The 18,540-nt window shown below is 41.2% G+C and overlaps 1 protein-coding gene across 1 annotated transcript in view; it reads left to right on the forward strand.

Annotated features, from left to right (window-relative positions):
* The window catches only part of PDE1C (phosphodiesterase 1C), a 243,028-nt gene extending 224,767 nt beyond the window's left edge, over positions 1-18,261 (forward strand). Inside the window, 7 exon segments of the mRNA XM_039710859.1 lie at positions 3,199-3,320; positions 4,613-4,722; positions 14,297-14,378; positions 15,751-15,880; positions 16,684-16,918; positions 17,731-17,801; positions 18,111-18,261. Coding sequence (XP_039566793.1) covers positions 3,199-3,320; positions 4,613-4,722; positions 14,297-14,378; positions 15,751-15,880; positions 16,684-16,918; positions 17,731-17,801; positions 18,111-18,261 — 901 coding nt within the window.
* Positions 18,262-18,540: the final 279 nt, after the last annotated feature.

Genomic DNA, 18,540 nt, shown 5'->3' on the forward strand with positions numbered 1-18,540 from the left:
TAAAGTGCCAGTGGAAGCTTCCATTGTCTTCAGGGCGTTTCCTGGGCCTGAGTTGATACACAAGCTATCTTTAATGGAAAATATTCTGATATGACCACATTTTTGAATAATTAACATGATACATCTGTGACTTTCTCAAAGAGATTAACTCAAGGACATGTCTAAAGTTATCAGTTTGATATAGTAAGCAGATTCATCTTTCCTTTTGCATCAGCTTCCATTATTTCTTCTTCTCTTGGATACTGTTTTAATTTACTTATGTTTTAATGATATGGCCATTTTTTCTGAAGTCAATTTATGAAAGAAACTACTCATAACAGTTAGTATTTGAACAAATTAACACTTATTCTTCATGACCTTCTTCCTGAATACAAACCTGTGTTTGAATACTATACAATAAAGGAGAATAAGCTACTGCACAAATACCTGGTGGATATCTGACTTAACTGTCTCACTGGTAAGCTGGAAGGAGAGCTACTTTGTCTGCCTGTTCACCATGTGTCAGTAATAATATTTATAAAGTTTAAGTATTCAGTGCTATCGTTTGGACAGTTTTATAGCAATATATTGATATTTAAAAGTAGTGCAGCCTCTTCTCTTACCTCATTTCATCTTTGAGTTTGTCAAATATATTATCTAAAAAAAAATTGGAAACTTTCAGTTTACTTGCTTTTCTTCTGATTTTATATCCTGTGCTTCTCTAATAGACAGATGTTAACCCAGACAAAAAACAGATCACTCTGAAAGTATGCAATGCAAAATATTAACAGGCTTTTGTTCATTATTGGAATAATTAAATATAGTCAAGAGACACTTCAGTGGAAACACATCTTGTAAAATATTTCCGGGGTCTATTTAGCCAGAGCTGCTAGGCAGCATGCACAGCACAGCACCATAATGTGTAGTGTAGACTTTGAAGATGATTGCAGAAACAAATGCTCAAGATGGTCAGAGCAAAAATAGTTTTGTAGTTTTGTGTATCCCAGGCTCTAATCTGACTCAGATGCAAAACCAAGAAATGGGTAAATATCTATCTTCAATTCTCTTTGTAATGAATTTCAGCATTCTATCAACTTGTTATCAAATGCAGAAACTTATAATCCTCAACTGTTACATCTTTTGAGATCTCTCGTGCATTACCTATAACTTTTACCTATTGTTTTTCAAAGTCATATGCTGTTGTGATGCCTGCTGTTCGAAGTGACAAATAAGAGCTTTTCAATACTGAAATCCTTTAATTTTTTTACCATTTCAGGAGTATTTTTCATCTCTGTTTCAGAGAAAATGATGATCTGAAATATGTGCAGAGGTCAAAGGATGTGCATGTTCCAGATTTACATTTAAGAAAGGGAATGTAGTATCTGTGGGTTTGTAAGCATAGGTACATTCTTGTACTGAAATCACTGAGTCATTTGCCTGAACAGAGCCCTTTGTTTTTGCATTCCTACTGCAATAAGCTACACATGAAGTAGCCCATGCAGAGCAGTATGATGGAGTTGTAGTCCAGAGAATGTAGTGAAAAGTCTTCTGTTTCCCAGCATTAATTGTTCCCACAGCATTATCACACTAAATTCTTGTAAAAGTATATTTCTATGCATTTAGGTTGCTCTCTCTTGGTTGTATTGACAGAGACATTTGTGCTGCTGGGAACTGACTAGGACTGGCAAATTAAAAAAAAAAAAATTAAAAAATATAGTTACTTTTCATCTATCATATAATTTTTTGGGACTCTGTTAACTATGCAACTGATTGTACTTATGGGTTGAGAGGGTTGGGAGGAGGTGGTTATAGGCGGTGAAGATCAAGTGTTCTGCATCAGTGTTGCAGAACTGTTGTGATGAAGCATCCATTATGTGCCACCCATGGTATTAGGTAATCACAGCAGTCTTGGGCCTGTACACAGAGGTGGCCTGGGGGTGGAATTTGAGCACAGGTACTATGGGCAAGAGAGGAAGAGGGTAGTGATTTTTTTTTTAAATTTATGCTGAACCATTTGAATCTTCAAAATCCTGAGCTGGTATGCTAAACTTGAGCTGTTCTTCCACTGTTAATCTGTAGAGACTGAACTGAGAGCAAGAAAAAAAAAATTTGTATTGTGTGCTAGATCAGAACATTCTGGTATTTTAAACTGTTTAAGAACATCCATATCATCTTCAGAGATATTTCAACTGGATTCTAAACTTCTGTTGTAATACTACTACTACTAATGAAGAGATGATGATGATGATGGTAATTATGATAAGAGTAATGAAAATATGAGAGAGAGAGAATTAACATCCACGAGAAACAAGTGATGAACAATACCATTGCTCACCTCCTGCTGACTGATGCCTACTCTGTCGCCAAGTAATGACCACTGGCTCCAGTTTATATATTGGGCATGACATTCTATGATATAGAGTATGCCTTTGGCCAGTTTGGATCAACTGTCCTGGCTATCTCCCCCCACAGCTTCTTGTGCATCTGCTCACTGTCAGAGTACGGAAACTCCAAAGTCTGTGTTTTGGAGTAAGTACTATTTATCAACAACAAAATCATCAAATGTGTTATCAACATCATTCTCATATTAAACCCAAAACACAGCATTGTACCAGCTAAGAAGAAAATCAACTCTAGTCCAGGAAAAAAAAAAACAAAAAAACCCCAGGACAGCAAGTTTACTTTGCAAAATCTCATACAGCCATATTTTGAATTAATAATAGCAGGGAAGTAGTCAAGGTTCTCAAAGGTCTTTATTTCATATATGCATCATATATACTAAGCTATTTTTTAATGTGGTGATTTTCCACCATATGACTCAACTTTAAACATGCATATTGACCAGTTGAATCAAGTTACCTGATTCTGAGGCTTTAAACAGTCTTTTTCCTTCCTTCTAAGAATGCTTTAGAAAAGAAAACAATTTAAGAAGTTTATGCTTAATTGAAAAAGGAATAATAATACCAATGTGCTCTTCAGAAGACATCTAGTATTTGTCTTACAAAGGATTAGCCACCTGGCTTCATTTGCACCCCTCCCATTTCTGTATTTTTGCAGAAAATCCTTCATCCTCTTCCCCATCTCTGAAAGGAATGAAAAGTTACATACAAAAGCATTGCTGTCAATAATTTGCAGTTAACAAAAGAGACTGGAGTGTGTCTGATGCCGGTTTTTGTGCTTCTCTTTCCTTGCTGCTCTCATTGTGATTCTATCCAAAAGGGAATTTAGAGCTCTAGTCATTGAGATGGTGTTGGCTACTGATATGTCCTGTCCCTTCCAACAAATCAGAGCTATGGAGAATGCTTTGCAGCAGCCAGAAGGGTGAGTCATTTCACAACATAGTGCAGTGAGGGGGCTGCTTTTCAGCTGGTGCTTTGCCAATGTGCTTGACTTCGAATGCACCTCTCCAGAGGTCCTCTCTTTCTTTGATATCTACAGCAATTTTCTTTCTGCTGGTGAATTTTGAATTAATTCACTTATGAAGGGAGGGCACATTCATACATGCACATCTATATTCTGTGCTGGTGGCCCAAAGCTTTCAAATGTCACCATTGTTGGGACCAGCCGCATTGGGCATTTCCCTGGTGGGAAATCAAGGATATGGTTCATTAGAGTAACCTCTATAATTGAGTATGACTTAAAGTTTATAAGACCTGCAGAACATAACTTGCACTTTGCCCTTATGCAGATGGTATCAGCTGTCATGCCCAGAAGGGGCCTTCTTCATAAACAGAGAACAGATGAAAACTTAAGATCCACTGAGGGAAGGACTAGAAAATAACAGATGAAGCAGTATGGAGAAAGCCTTTTCTTCTTCCCAGTATGCCACTGGGAGCTGTAGTATATTGTCCACAGCTCCTTCCCAAAACATTCCTTCTATATTGCCTTGAGTGATGGTCATTTTTTCACCCTGGACAGAGTTATACCAGAATTATACCTGTATCAGAACTATACCTATATCAGTATTATACCTGTATCAGAGCAGGGTGTGGCTAGCCACCTGATCTCCTCAGAAGCTACAACTCCTTCAACTGTTTTGGATAGCCAAAAAGCAGAATTAAAAAATAAGAGCCCCCATACCAAGAAAGCATTATTTACTGAGTTCTTTGTTTAGCCTCTTAGGTTATGGTCATAAGAAATCACAACCATTTTTTTTCTGTGAAATCAGGATTCCCTTCTGTATTCATACTAGTTTTCTATCAATAAAAAATTTATCAGTTATTTTCTAGATTTGTCAGAGCCCCAGAGATCCCCACTGTTCATTACAGTGGGATGACAGGGACCATTTTTTCTTCTAAACTGCATATAATACAGCACCGATGAAATGGGTAGCACAGAAGCTCTTCAAGACTGCTAGTGTGGACAAGTAAGCTTATAAAGTTTCTGAGCAAGGCTGAGCAATATTTCTTTTTGCATTTCTTAGTATCTCTTTTAAAACAGGAATCATGCATATTGGAGAAATAAGACATTCTTTCAGAGCTGTCTGATTTAATGATCAGAGAAACCACTTCACAAATATCCTGGTCAAGGATTCTAATTACCTTATTTTCCTGTAGGCAAGATGTTTGTCATTCTTCCCTGCAAGAGCCGACAATTAATTTTTTTGATCCTTTGGATTTTCAGAATTGACAAGCGAAAGCCTTATCACTGTTATTACATACAGCAGATATCAATCATCCAGCCAAGGCCTGGGATCTCCATCATCACTGGACTATGTCTCTACTAGAGGAGTTCTTCAGACAGGTAAAACTAGGGAAGGTCTTTTCTTTTCTGCAGTAGAGTGTGTAGGATTGACTAAGGAAGTAGGAAAATATTAACATGGGTATGTTTCTTTTTCTCTGATGTTTTTAAGAACCTCCCAAATGGTATGAAGCTTTCTTCTCTAGCACCATTAACACTGGCTTTTATGCCTCTTAGGCATAGGAAGTTAGTGTTGATTCATTCCCTACGGATTTAAACATTACCTACAGAGTAAAAATTCTAATTTGTGAAGCTAATAATTCTTTCAAATTAGGAAAAGATGGAATATATGTCACTCTACTTAACTCTAGAACCATAAAACCATGTTTGTGTAGACGTATTTTATAGGACTCTACTTACATTGTTGCAATGGATGTGAAAAAGGCTTACTTTGCCCTTACGTTAAAAGAAGTGAACTGATCAAAATTATAGTTCATAGTGGATCACCTGTTGACAGACCCACAAATCTAGAGAAATCATTAAGCTCTGTGTGATGGTTATAGGGTTCTCAAGTGGTTAATAAAAAGCATTTAATGATTTTTTTTAAAAATAAGTAAAAGCAAACAGATCACTTAAGGAGTGTATAGGATAATTTTCTCCAGTATGAATTGCTAACCTGAGCAGTGCTAGCACTTAGGTGCTTATTTTCCCTGCAAAGTCCAATAATTTCATGTTCTATAGTAAATCTAAATACAAAAGGGAAAAATATGACAATTCTTTAAAAGTTCTGACAATTGCAAATGATGGTATCTGTTTTTAAAGGCACTGCAGTAATCCCTTATTTTTAATGAGGATATTTCAAAAATTTTCTTTGAAATTAGTCATTTGGTTTGTTTTTCAAACCAAGAATTGTTTTACTGGGTGGAAGCAGATAGCTCATACCTGCAACTGATTCTGTCTTGCCACACAGGAGGCTCATGCATGTAGGAGGATGTTAACATGAATTTTAGGGAAAATCTGTGCATATTTATGCTTTTCTATCTCAAAGTAATCCTAGATGCCTTAAAATACATTACTGCCAAAGAGTTATGAGGAAATTAAGATTACCTCACATTAAGATATGCGACCACAAAACCTCCAATTTTTTATTTATTTTACAAATGTAATGAAGATAATCTATTATTTTATATATTTTAAAGAGTATTTTAATTTCAGCCAACAGATTCTACCTTAGTTTTTTTAGATAAAGCTATATATAAAACTCATATTCTAATTCCAAATTCAGATGCAGTATTAATTTCCTCTTCAGGAAAGCCATTAAGCTTACCATGAATCATAGACTTGTGTTCATTGAAGTTATTGAGTACTAGATCAATGAGTACATCTCTATTTGATATTAGAAGAAAAACACACACACATCTCACAAATTGCTGTCCTAGTTCTGGCCATGACAGGGTTACTTTTTGCAGCAGCCAAGAGGTGGCATGGCTAGGACCTGGAGGTTATTCTATCTCACTTTATTTTCCAGGGATGAAGGAAGAACTGTTTTATGAGTTGGGGTGGTGTTCACTGAGCATTTGCATGTGAATCATTTCCTCTCTCTTGAACTTACCTATCTCATACTGTTTCCGGTAGATTATTATTATTATTATTATTATTATTATTATTATTATTATTATTGTTGTTGTTATTATTATTATTATTATTATTATTATTATTATTATTATTATTATTATTTCAATTGCTAATCTTTCCCTTTTGTGCCTCCAATTGTCCTCTCCAGCCCACTGCAGGGGGAGGGGGAGGGAAAGGGGAAGAGAGGAGTATGTGAGCAGTGAGCGGAACATGGTTTGGAGTTTTTTGGTGGGACCAAAAATTGAAGACTAAATTGAAGAATACCATTCCTAAAACAAAACAGCCTAGTTTGGCACCCACTGTGGTGGGTGCCAAACTCAAAGAGTTGAGATAACAACAGATGTGGCCACAGAGTGTTGGCAACAAATTTGATCTAAGCATTCGGTTTACTATGTATAGAGTCACTGGTCACAGTGTTGCTTGGTCTGTTCACAAGGTTGTGGTACCTAACTCTGGTAGTGAAGCCACGCAACTGGGATCCCTGCCTTGGGGTGTGGGCATTGACAAAGGAATTAGGAAGAGAACAGAAACTCTTAGCCTCTGGAGCAACTCCCGTCAAGTGTGAGAGAAATGTATTCATTCTCGCAAGTATGTTCTAGTAGTGTGGTCAAGCAGGGGGAAAGCTGAGGAGAAATGTATCTAGTAACTGAAAGAGTTAGGTAACCTATAAGGATTCAAGTAACAAGCAGTCCCTTGCAGACTCAGATCAGGTCCAGTTTACACAATCCATGTGGCAGAAGTTTGTATGCAGCACACTGTTTTTGTACATGAAGTCATTAGCATTGATATCAACGAAGGAAAGATAGTAAAGAGGGCTTCAGGTGACCAGACTACTATGGCAATATAAAATATTTTTTTTCCTTCCTGACTGCAGACAGACTTGAAAGATTCAAGGATATTAGAGGGGAAATGTCCTATGAACCTCCAGTATGGGCCACAATCTCTGCTATTGGAAACATGCACTGACTGACGCAAGAGAAAAGGCACACACGCAGTTTTACTTGACCACAGAGAAGACATGAGAAAGCGGTGTTATAGATGGATAATGAGATGACTGGCTCTCGCAATTAAGGGATAACTATTGTGTGAATATTAAGAAAAGCTTTAGTGGTGTATAGTTATGTTATTTTAGTTTAGATGTCTGTTCTTTCCATAGTTCCCTTTCCACCCCCCTGTATTGTTACCATCAGACAGCCGGGATTGTCTAGGACAGGTAGAAAGAAAGTGTGCATATGTGCCCCTTGCATAGGGCAGTTTGGAATGGAAAAGCTTGTTGCTTAGGGGGTGAGGCATGGCAACACCTGATCTCCAATCAAGTTACAAGAAAGCAGTCTCCACTGATAAATGTCCAAGAAGAGTTGACTGAAAGAATTTGGGAGGGGCCAGGCTGGCTGATGCATACCCCAGGGGTATAAAAGACTGAGCATCCATCTTGAAGATTAATCGGCCACGTGGTATCACGAGGGCAGTTCCCAGCCCTGCGAATTTTTCCTTATGTAGTCCTTTTGTTGTATTTTTGTCAAGGTCTAATAATCCTTTTTAAATTTTCAAAGTGAGCAGTTGTTTCTCACAGTGGGATGGAAAACCCACCTCTGTCCTAGCAACACAGGTGTGTGAATTGAGATGAAGGACAACCACCACAGAAAATTCTTCAAGCATAAATGCTGCTCCAGTTTCCAGTGGGCAAGTTGTTGGACACAGTGGAATGGAATCCATTCTTCTGATCCACTTGAAAGGACATCCAGTTCATATTTACAAGAAATTAATAAGGACTACTATGACTAGAACTAGAGGGGCTCTGCCTCCAGCAGGCAAGAGAAAGATCTACCGGACTGTATGAATCTAATGGCTTTGTGCATCAGACCTGCAAGAGTATAAGACTTTTATTGACACTGGCACACAATGTACCCTGATGCTATCAAGATCTATAGGGACAGAATCTATCTCTGTGTCTGTGGTGACTGGGGGATCCCAACAGATGACAGTACAGGAAGTTACAGTGAGCCTGACTGGGAACAAAAGGCAGAAACACCCCATTCTGATTGGCCCAGAGACCCTGTGTGTCCTTGGCATAGATTAACTCAGGAGAGGGTATTTAAAGAACCCAAGAGGTCATTGTTGGGCTTTTGGAATAGCTGCTGTGGAGACAGAGGAAATTAGACAGCTGAACACCTTGCCTGGTTTCTCAGAGGACTCTTCCGGTGTGGGACTGCTGAGGGTCAAAGAGCAACAGGTACTGATCACTACCACAACAGTTCATCATCAACAATACTGCACCAACCGGGACTCCATGACCCTCATCCATGAGATGATTCATGAACTGGAGAGCCAAGGAGTAGTCAGCAAGATTCACTCACCCTTTAATAGCCCTGTATGGACAGTGCATAAGTCCAGTGGAGACTGACAGAGGACTGTTGTATCCTAAACAAAGTCACACCAGCACTGAGAGCTGCTGTGATGGATATGTTGGAACTTGAGGATGATCTGGAGTCCAAGGCAAAAAGATGGTGCCACCATGTACACATTGCTAATGTGTTTTTCTCCATTTCTTTGCCAAGAGAGTGCAGGCCACAGTTTGCTTTTACCTGGAGGGGTGTTCCCTACACCTGAAACTGATGGCCCCAGGAGTGGAAGCACAGCCCCACTATTTGCCATGGATTGATTTAGACTAAGCTTAAAGAGGGTGGGGCTCCAGAACATTTGCAACATGTTGATGACATTATTGTGTGGCACAACGCAACAGAGAGGGTTTGTTGGAAAAAGGAGTATAATCCACATCCCCCTGAAGGTCAATTTTGCCATAAAGCAAAGTCAAGGGACCTACACAGGAACATCAGATTTTAGGAATAAAATAGCAAGACGGATATCACATTCCAATGGATTTGGTCAAACACATAGCAGCTATGTCCCCACCAGCCAGCAAGAAGGAAACACAAGCTTTCCTCAGTACTGTGGGTTTTAAAACTATGCATATTCCAGATTACAGTCAGATTGTAAACCCTCTCTAACAAATGACCCAGAAGAAGAAACATTTTAAGTGGAGTCCTGAACAGCAACAAGCTTTGGAACAAATGAAACAGGAGATTACTTGGGAGCAATAGTCCCAGTTAGGACAGGACAATATGTGAAAAATGTGCTGTACACTGCAGCCAGGGAGCATGATCCTCCCTGGAATCTCTGCCAAAAGGTACCCTGGGAGACTTGAAGGTAACCCCTGTGATTCTGGAGTCTGAAATACAAAGGATCTGAGACCTGTTACACCTCACCTGAAAAAGAGGTACTGGCAGTTTGTGAAGAAGGAGTTCTAGCTGCTTTAGAAGTGATTGTCACTGAAATACAGCTCTTTGTGCCCCCCCTATAACCTGTTTTAGGCTGGATGTTTAAAAGGAAAATCCTTTTCACACATTCAGATGCATGCTAAATGGTCTGTGCTGATCACTCAGAAAGCTCAAATAGAAACCCCTAATTGCCCAGGGATATTGGCCTGAAAGCAAAATCACAAATCACGAATTGGCCTCAAGGCAAAACTTTTAGACTTTCATCATTATTGGAGGAGGAAAAGATGACATGTGCTGAGAAGCTCCCACCATATATAATCAGCTACCAGAAAATGAAAAGTGATATGCACTCTTCCTGATCTACAGAAGAACTGATGGTTCTTCTGTATTGTAGGAATACACCAAAAATCAAAAGCTGCTGTATGGAGTTCTATGTGATGAGTTGCAGAAATTAGACGAGGTGGTTCTAGGCGTTCTATGTGATGAGTTGCAGAAATTAGACAAGGTGGATCTGGGCTGCAGAGTTGTGACATATCCAGCTGGCTTTAGTTTTTTCTGAATGAGAGAAATGGCCAGCGCTCTACATCTACACTGCTTTATGGATAGTAACAAATGCTCTGTGGGGGTGGCCCACAGACCAATGGAAAAAGACAAGTTGGCTGTGTGGAGTAAACCCATCTGGACTGCTGAAATATGGCAAGGCACTTCTGCCTGGCTTGTAAAACTAAGTCATGTAGATGCAAGTGCACCCAATAATCAGGCTACTGAAGAGCAATGCAACAATGGATAGGTAGAATGAGCTGTCAAGATTAAAGTGTCTCAGGTGGATCTGGACTGGGAACATAAGGGTGAATTATTTCTGGCTTGGTGGGCCCATGATGCCTCAGGTCATCAAGGAAGAGATGCAGCAGGGAGATGGGCTTGTGACTGAGGGTGGACTTAACCATGGATCTTATCTCTCCGGTTATCCACAACTATGAAATATGCACTGCAGTCAAGGAGGCCAAGTATAAAGCCTCTGTGGTATCAGGGACAATGGTTGAAATAAAAATATAGGGAGGCCAGGGAGATTGTTTACACTCTCTCAAACCCACCAAGTAGTATGTACTTACAGTGGTGGAAACAACTACTGAAGATGTGCTCGCTGCCTCTAATGCCATCTTGGGCCTTGAAAAACAAGTTCTGTGGCAACATGACACCCCAGAAAGAATTGAGTCAGACAACAGGACTAATTTTAAAAATCGCCTCATAGACACCTGGGCCAGAGAGCGTGGCATGGAGTGGGTGTATCATAGTCACTATCATTCACCAGCCTCTGGGAATATTGAATGGTACAACGGGCTTTTAAAAAACATGTTGAAAGCCATAGGTGGTGGGATATTCAAGCATTGGGATCTACATTTTGTGGAGGCCATCTGGTTCATCCATACTAGAGGCTCCGCTAATTGAGCTCCTCCTGTGCAATTAAAACCTCCACATACCATATAAGAGGGCAAAGTCACTGTGGTGCATATGAGGAATATGTTTGGAGAGAAGTTTAGCTTTGCCCTGCTTCAAGCAAATATGGGATTGTTTTGCTCAAGGATCTGGGTGTACTTGGTGTGTAATGCAGAGTGATAGGAAAACATTACCTTGAAGGGATTTGATTTTTGGGTGAGAACAGTCTGTACTGTTGAATTGTATAACATTGGCTGTGAGTGACACTGCCACTGTATGCCATAAGCACCACAAACAGTGGGTATGGACTGCTCCAGATACATCAATTGTGAGCTCCTGATACAGCTTGCAACCACCCAACAGAGCACCAGCCCCCATGCCCTTGAAGACACCTAAGAAGGATAGAATCCACAGTCATGGACTAAATGAACTCAACAGACATTGTGGAGGGATGGCTATTGACTACAAAAATTATAATAGTTCTTGTAAACACATAGAGATATATATATTTTTACTATATATAAGTATGTAGTTGGAAAGTGTAGGATCTGGGCATAATGCAAATGGTATAGAATAAGGAGTGGGTACTGCCCTGGTTCCAAACAGGACAGGGTTATTTTTACAGCAGCCAGAGGAGGCATGGATAGGACCTGGAGGCTATTGTATATCACTTCACATTATTTTCCAGGGATGGGAGAAGGGCTTTCTTCTGTGTTGGGATAGTATGACAGCAGTCAGGTTGGGCTCCATGCTGAGCATCTGCATGTGAATGCTGTTCTCTTCTACAATTTTGCTATTCATATTTCTGCTATTACTGTTTATTTTCTTACCTCATTGCTGTTTCCAATAGATTGTTCTTAAGTTATGATCTGTATAATTTTTTATGCCTTCAATTCTCCTTTCCAACATTTCACTGCAGAGGGAGTGAAATAGGTAACAGGGAGTGAGCAAGTAGTGAGTTTTGAAGTTTTTAGTGGGAGCACTAAATTGGAGAATACCATCCCTAAACCATGATATTGAGAACTACTACTAGCCAAGAGGACTATGGTTGTCAGGAAGCTGCTTGATCTAGGATTTGACATTTATTTCCTTATGATCACTTATTGCAGACCCTTTCCTTTCCTTTCTGCTAAGTGTTCTTCAGAGACATAAAGCCTGACTTAACCTGTATTAGAAAAGATCCCCAGCTTTGTTGATTTCCCAGTATTTTGAGATGTGACATGACACAGGTCTTCATACATCAAGTGACCCTGCTGTATGTATGAAAGATTCTAAGTACAAAACTGTTTTTTTATACTCAACATCTATGAGCATCTCTTAAAGCAAACACCTTCCCTTAATTAATTAGTTCTACTAATGTGTTTTAGCAAGCCATTAGGGAGCTGCTCAAACAGCTTAGAAACCAAGTGTCTCTCTGAGCAGTTACAAAGGCAGGCAAGTCTTCCTTTCCAAGATAATTACCCACTGTGGTTTTTAGAAGGTCTAAGGAGTAAAAGAAGAATTATGAGCTGGCATTGAGAGATGTTTTTTCTGAGTGATACAGCTGACACAGTAAAGGAATGTTACTTAGAAATATTTCTGTGTTTAGTTTGTGTTTTACCCTGATATTTTTATATCAGGCTCCTAACATAAATCAGAATTGCTCTACAATAGAAAGATACTATTGCTTGTTGTTCCACACAAAATCCTAACAGAAAATGTTTACCGCTTTTATATATGTTATATTAACAAAAATAAGAATTCATCTCTTGTACCCACAGAAGCTTTTCTCTGCTTACGTTTCCTGAATATTTTAGCTTCTATTTGACATTAGTCAGAACACTGGAAAGAAGTTCAGCACAATTATAACGACCTGCTAATTTAAGAAAGTTATTTTAGAGTATATTTAACAGCCTATTTAAATTTGAATGCTCTGTGGGGAGTACTGCAACTGTGTCATCCTATACATATCTTCTCAACATAATGCAATGTTATATAGACACTAAATTAAATTAACGGGCCTTTTGGATCACGTGACTTGAAAAACTGCAAATTTGGGAAATATGGGGTTATAACACTTGATCTTCTACCATTTTGTGATTCTAGAAAAGGACTTTCACTTCTGAGGGCTGGTAGGCATGTTTGGACTTACGTACTTAAAATGTAAATGTAATCTAAATGTGAAATGTTGTATTCACAGCATCATAGAATACCAGGTTGGAACCTGAAGGATCATCTGGTCCAACCTTTCTTGGCAAAAGCACAGTCTAGATAAAATGATCCAGCACCCTATCCAGCTGAATCTTAAGAGTGTCCAATGCTGGGGAATCCACCACCCCCCTGGGGAGATCATTTTAATGGCTTATCTCACTGTGAAAATTTTTTGTCCTGTGTCTAATCAGAATCTCTTCAGGATAAACTTGTATCCATTACCCCATATCTTTCCACATGCCTCCTTGTAAAAATGGGGGTCTCCATCTTTTTTGTAGCCACCCTTTAAATACTGGAACATGGTGATAAGGTCTCTTTTAAGTTTTCTCAAGGCTTAACAATGCAGTTCTCTCAGCCGTTTCTTACATGACAGGATTCCCAGTGGCTTCATCATCCCTGTAGTGCTTCCTTTGACCCTCTCCAACCTATCCACTCTTTTTTTGCATGGGAGAACAAAACCTGAACACTGTATTTCAGCTGTGACCTGGCAGGTGCTGAGTAGCATGGGAAAATGATTTCATTATCTCTGCTGGTGATGCCCTTGTTTATGCAGCCCAAAAATCTGGGGTTTTTTTTTTGGTTTTTTTTTTTTCACCAGAGCACCACAGAGTTCACTTGTATTAGTTCATTGTCCAACAGGACCTTCAGATCCTTTTTCACAGAGCTGCTCCCATCTGGATTGTTCCCAGACTGTGTTGTGGTCCTGGATTATGTTTTCCCAAGTGTGACCCCTTACATTTGTCCTTGTTGAACTTTGCAAGATTCTCATAAGCCCACTCTTCCAGTCTATCCATGTCTACCTGCAGGATGACTCTTTCTTTAGAAGTGTTCCATTTCCCACTTGGTTTGGTACCGTCAGCAAACTTCACCAGGGTACACTTGATCCCATCATCCAGATCACCTGCAAAGATATTAAACACCATTGGGTCCACTGAGACTCAAATTCTCCACAATTTATGTTTAAAAAACCCAATCTAAATAAAATCCAAACTTAATTAAAGAAATTAAAATGAGAAGCTTTTACAGTCATGATATAATATATGAAAAGTGCAGTGTGTCTTGTCTTTTTAAAATTCCTTCTCAATTTTTTTCTCCAGGGTGACAAGGAAGCAGAGGTAGGGCTGCCCTTCTCTCCTCTGTGTGATTGGAAATCTACTATGGTTGCTCAGTCTCAAATAGGTATGTCCCTTTTGGTGCATGTGAAGTAGCATCTTAAAAGAAAAACTTCATCTTCTCAGTAGCACTAAGATCCTAGTGGTATCATTTGTAATTATGTTAAAGAGAGGAAATAAGGCACAATGGCATCATTTTCCCCAGATCAACAATTCAAAGAGGAGCCATTACATTTATGGTGATGGTTCCAATGCAGTAACCAAATTACTTCTGATGAGTATGCAGAAATAACTACAGTACCTAGTTATGACACTTACTCCATGATTTTGTGATTTGTGAAGACAGGGCACACATTAGAATATCATGTGAATGAGTTTCATGGGTGTATATGAAAATGTAATGTCAGTTCCTTTGATGACCTGGACAAAACATTTTATTCCTTTTAACCTTTCTTGCCCAATGCTTTAAACCAACCATTATTTTTCAATGAAGCCAAGAAACTAAAAAATCTATTTCTGTGCCACCAATTCAGAAAAAGAGATATTTTATAGACTCACTAACAACACTTTCTGTAGCTCTCCATCAGTTACTGAGTGAAAAAGTCGGGGAAGCATGAGGCAGCAAGCCTCACAATCAGGGAAAGAACAAGGGGGCTAAGTGAAGTAAAAATATTCAGGGGGATTGGTACAATGAAGAGAACATGGGAAAGGTGGATTTTACACCTTCAAAGTAAGTGAACTAGAAAAACATGCTCCAGCCTCAACTGGAGAATAGGCAGAAAAATTGAATGAAAAAAGAAAGCGAAAACGGATGCTCAAATTCAGAAAACTGACAAAAACAGAAAGACAGAAAACATATTAAAACAAGCAAACAAAAATTTAAAGCAAGAAATTCCTCTCAAATAATGGCCTCCAAAAAGCAAGGTGCCACCACAGGCACCTATGGTTGGTATGATAGTGCCAAGTGCCTCCTGCAAACTGACATCAGGAACCGGGCCTGGTCAGTTTTGTTTCTCTGAGAAAAGGCCATCGTTCCTGCCTAGGGTCCTGTGGCCCGAAGTGGCTAACTGCCAGCTGAAATTCCAAACGTCTCAGGACGCCTCCCAGACGCAAGGTGGCACCACAGGCAACGGTAGCTGGTTTGATAGACCAAAGTGCCTCTTGAAAACTGACATCAGAAACTTGGCCTGGTCAGTTTTGTTTCTCTGGGAAAAGGCCATCGTTGTTTACCAGGTTCCGGTGGCCTGCAGCGACCAAGAGACTCCTGAAACTGCGAAGGTCGCGGGATGCCTCCCAGACGCAAGTGGCACTACAGGCAACTGTGTCTGGTTTGACAGTGCCAAGTGCCTCCTGCAAACTGACATCAGGAACCAGGCCTGGTGAGTTTTTTTTCTCAGAGAAAAGGTTAACAATCTTGTCCAAGATACGGTGGCCCACAGTGGCCAACTGCGTGCTGAAATTCCTAACGTCTCAATACACCGCTCAGAAGCAAGGTGCCATCACAGGCAACTGTAGCTCGTTGGACAGTGCCAAGTGCCTCCTGCAAACTGACATCAGGAAACAGGCCTGGTGAGTCTTGTTTCTCAGAGAAAAGGCTATCTTCCGTGTCGAGGGTCCTGTTCCACGCAATGGTTGGATGCCTGCTGAAATTCCGAACTTGTGAATATATCTCCGAAAAGCAAGGAGACACCAGAGGCAACTGTGGCTGGTTTCACAGTGCCAAGTGCCTCCGGCAAACTGACATCAGGAACGTGGGATGGTAAATTTTATTTCTCAGAGAAAAAGTTATCTTTCTTGTCCAGGTTCCGGTGGCCTGCAGTGGCCAACGGCCTGCCAAAATTACAAACGTCTCAATACATCTCCCAGAACCAATGTGCCACCGCAGGCAAAGGTGGCTGGTTTGACAGTGCCAAGTGCCTCCTGCAAACTGACATCAGGAACCTGGCATGGTGAATTTTGTTTCTCAAAGAAAAATACATCGTACTTGTTCAGGATCCTGTAACCAGGAGTGGCCAGTTCCAACCTGAAATTTCACAGGTCTCAGGATGCCTCCCAGAAGCAAGGTGGCACCACAGGCAACTGTGGTTGGTTTGACAGCGCCAAGTGCCTCCTGCAAACTGACATCAGGAACCTGGGCTGGTGAGTTTTGTTTCTCAGAGAAAAGGTTATCTTTCTTGTCTAGGTTCTGGTGGCCCGCAGTAGCCAGCTGCCTCCTGAAATTCCAAACATCTCAGGATGCCTCCGAGATGCAAGGTGCCACCAGAGGCAACTGTGTCTGGTTTGACAGTGCCATTTGCCTCCTGCAAACTGACATCAGGAACCTGGCCTGGTCAGTTTTGTTTCTCTGAGAAAGGGCCATTGTACCTGTCTAGTGTCCCATGGCCCGAACTGGCCGTCTACCGGCTGAAATTCCAAACGTCTCTGGATGCCTCCAAGAGGCAAGGTGGCACCACAGGCAACGGTAGCTGGTTTGATAGACCAAAGTGCTTCTTGAAAACTGACATCAGGATCCTGGCCTGGTCAGTTTTGTTTCTCTGGGAAAAGGCCATCGTTGTTTACAAGGTTCCAGTGGCCTGCAGCGACCAAGAGACTAGTGAAATTGCGGAGGTCGCAGGATGCCTCCCTGAATCAAGGTGGCACCACAGGCAACTGTGTCTGGTTTGACAGTGCCAAGTGCCTCTTGCAAACTGACATCAGGAACCTGGCCTGGTGAGTTTTTTTTCTCAGAGAAAAGGTTAACAATCTTGTCCAAGATACGGTGGCCCACAGTGGCCAACTGCGTGCTGAAATTCCTAACGTCTCAATACACCGCTCAGAAGCAAGGTGCCATCACAGGCAACTGTAGCTCGTTGGACAGTGCCTGCAGTGGCCCAGTTCCTGCTGAAATTTGGCACATCTCAGGATGCCTCCCAGACGCAAGGTGCCACCAGAGGCAACTGTAGCTGGTTTGACAGTGCCAAGTGCCTCCTGCAAACTGACATCAGGAACGTGGTCTGATGAGTTTTTTATCTCTGGGGAACGGCTATCATTTGTGCCCAGGCTCCTGTGGCCCACAGTGGCCAGCTGCCTCCTGAAATTCCGAAATTCTCAATACATTTCCCAGACGCAAGATGGCCCCAATGCCAACTGTGGTTGGTTTGACATTGTGAAGTGCCTCCTGCAAACTGACATCAGGAACCTGACATGGTGAGTTTTGTTTCTCAGAGAAAAGGCCATCGTTGATGACTAGGGTCCCATGGCCCGAAGTGCCCGGCTACCTGCTGAAATTCCGAAGGTCTCTGGATGCCTCCAAGACGCAAGGTGGCACCAGAGGCAACTGTGGCTGCTTTGACAGTGCCAAGTGCCTCCTGCAAACTGACATCAGGAACCTGGCCTGGTGAATTTTGTTTCTCTGAGAAAAGGTTATCTTTCCTCTCCAGGTTCCGAAGGCCCGGAGTCGTTGGATGCCTGCTGAAATTCCGAACGTCTCAATATACCTCCCAGAATCAAGGTGCGTCCACAGGCAACTGTGGCTGGTTTGACAGTGCCAAGTGCCTCCTGCAAACTGACATCAGGAACGTGGACTGGTCAGTTTTGTTTCTCGGAGAAAAGGCTATCTTCCGTGTCGAGGGCCCTGTTCCATGCAATGGTTGGATGCCTGCTGAAGTTCCGAATTTCTGAATATATCTCCGAGAAGCAAGGAGACACCAGAGGCAACTGTGGTTGGTTTGACAGTGCCAAGTGCCTCCTGCAAAATGACACCAGGAACGTGGGCTGGTGAATTTTGTTTCTCAGAGAAAAGGTTATCTTTCTTGTCCAGGTTCCGGTGGCCCGCAGTAGCCAGCTGCCTCCTGAAATTCCGAACATCTCAGGATGCCTCCCAGATGCAAGGTGCCACCACAGGCAACTGTGTCTGGTTTTACAGTGCCAATTGCCTCCTGAAAAATGACATCAGGAACCTGGCCTGCTGAGTTTTGTTTCTCTGAGAAAGGGCCATTGAACCGGTCTAGTGTCCCATGGCCCGAACTGGCCATCCACCGGCTGAAATTCCAAACATCTCTGGATGCCTCCAAGAAGCAAGGTGCCACCACAGGCAACGGTAGCTGGTTTGTTAGACCAAAGTGCCTCTTGCAAACTGACATCAGGAACCTGGGCTGGTCAGTTTTGTTTCTCAGAGAAAAGGTTATCTTTCTTGTCCAAGTCTGGTGGCCCGCAGTGCCAACTGCCTTCTCAAATTCAGAACATATCAA

The sequence above is a fragment of the Passer montanus genome, unplaced genomic scaffold (assembly GCF_014805655.1).
Source record: "Passer montanus isolate IOZ18808 unplaced genomic scaffold, ASM1480565v1 scaffold234, whole genome shotgun sequence".
Classification (NCBI taxonomy): Eukaryota; Metazoa; Chordata; class Aves; order Passeriformes; family Passeridae; genus Passer; species Passer montanus.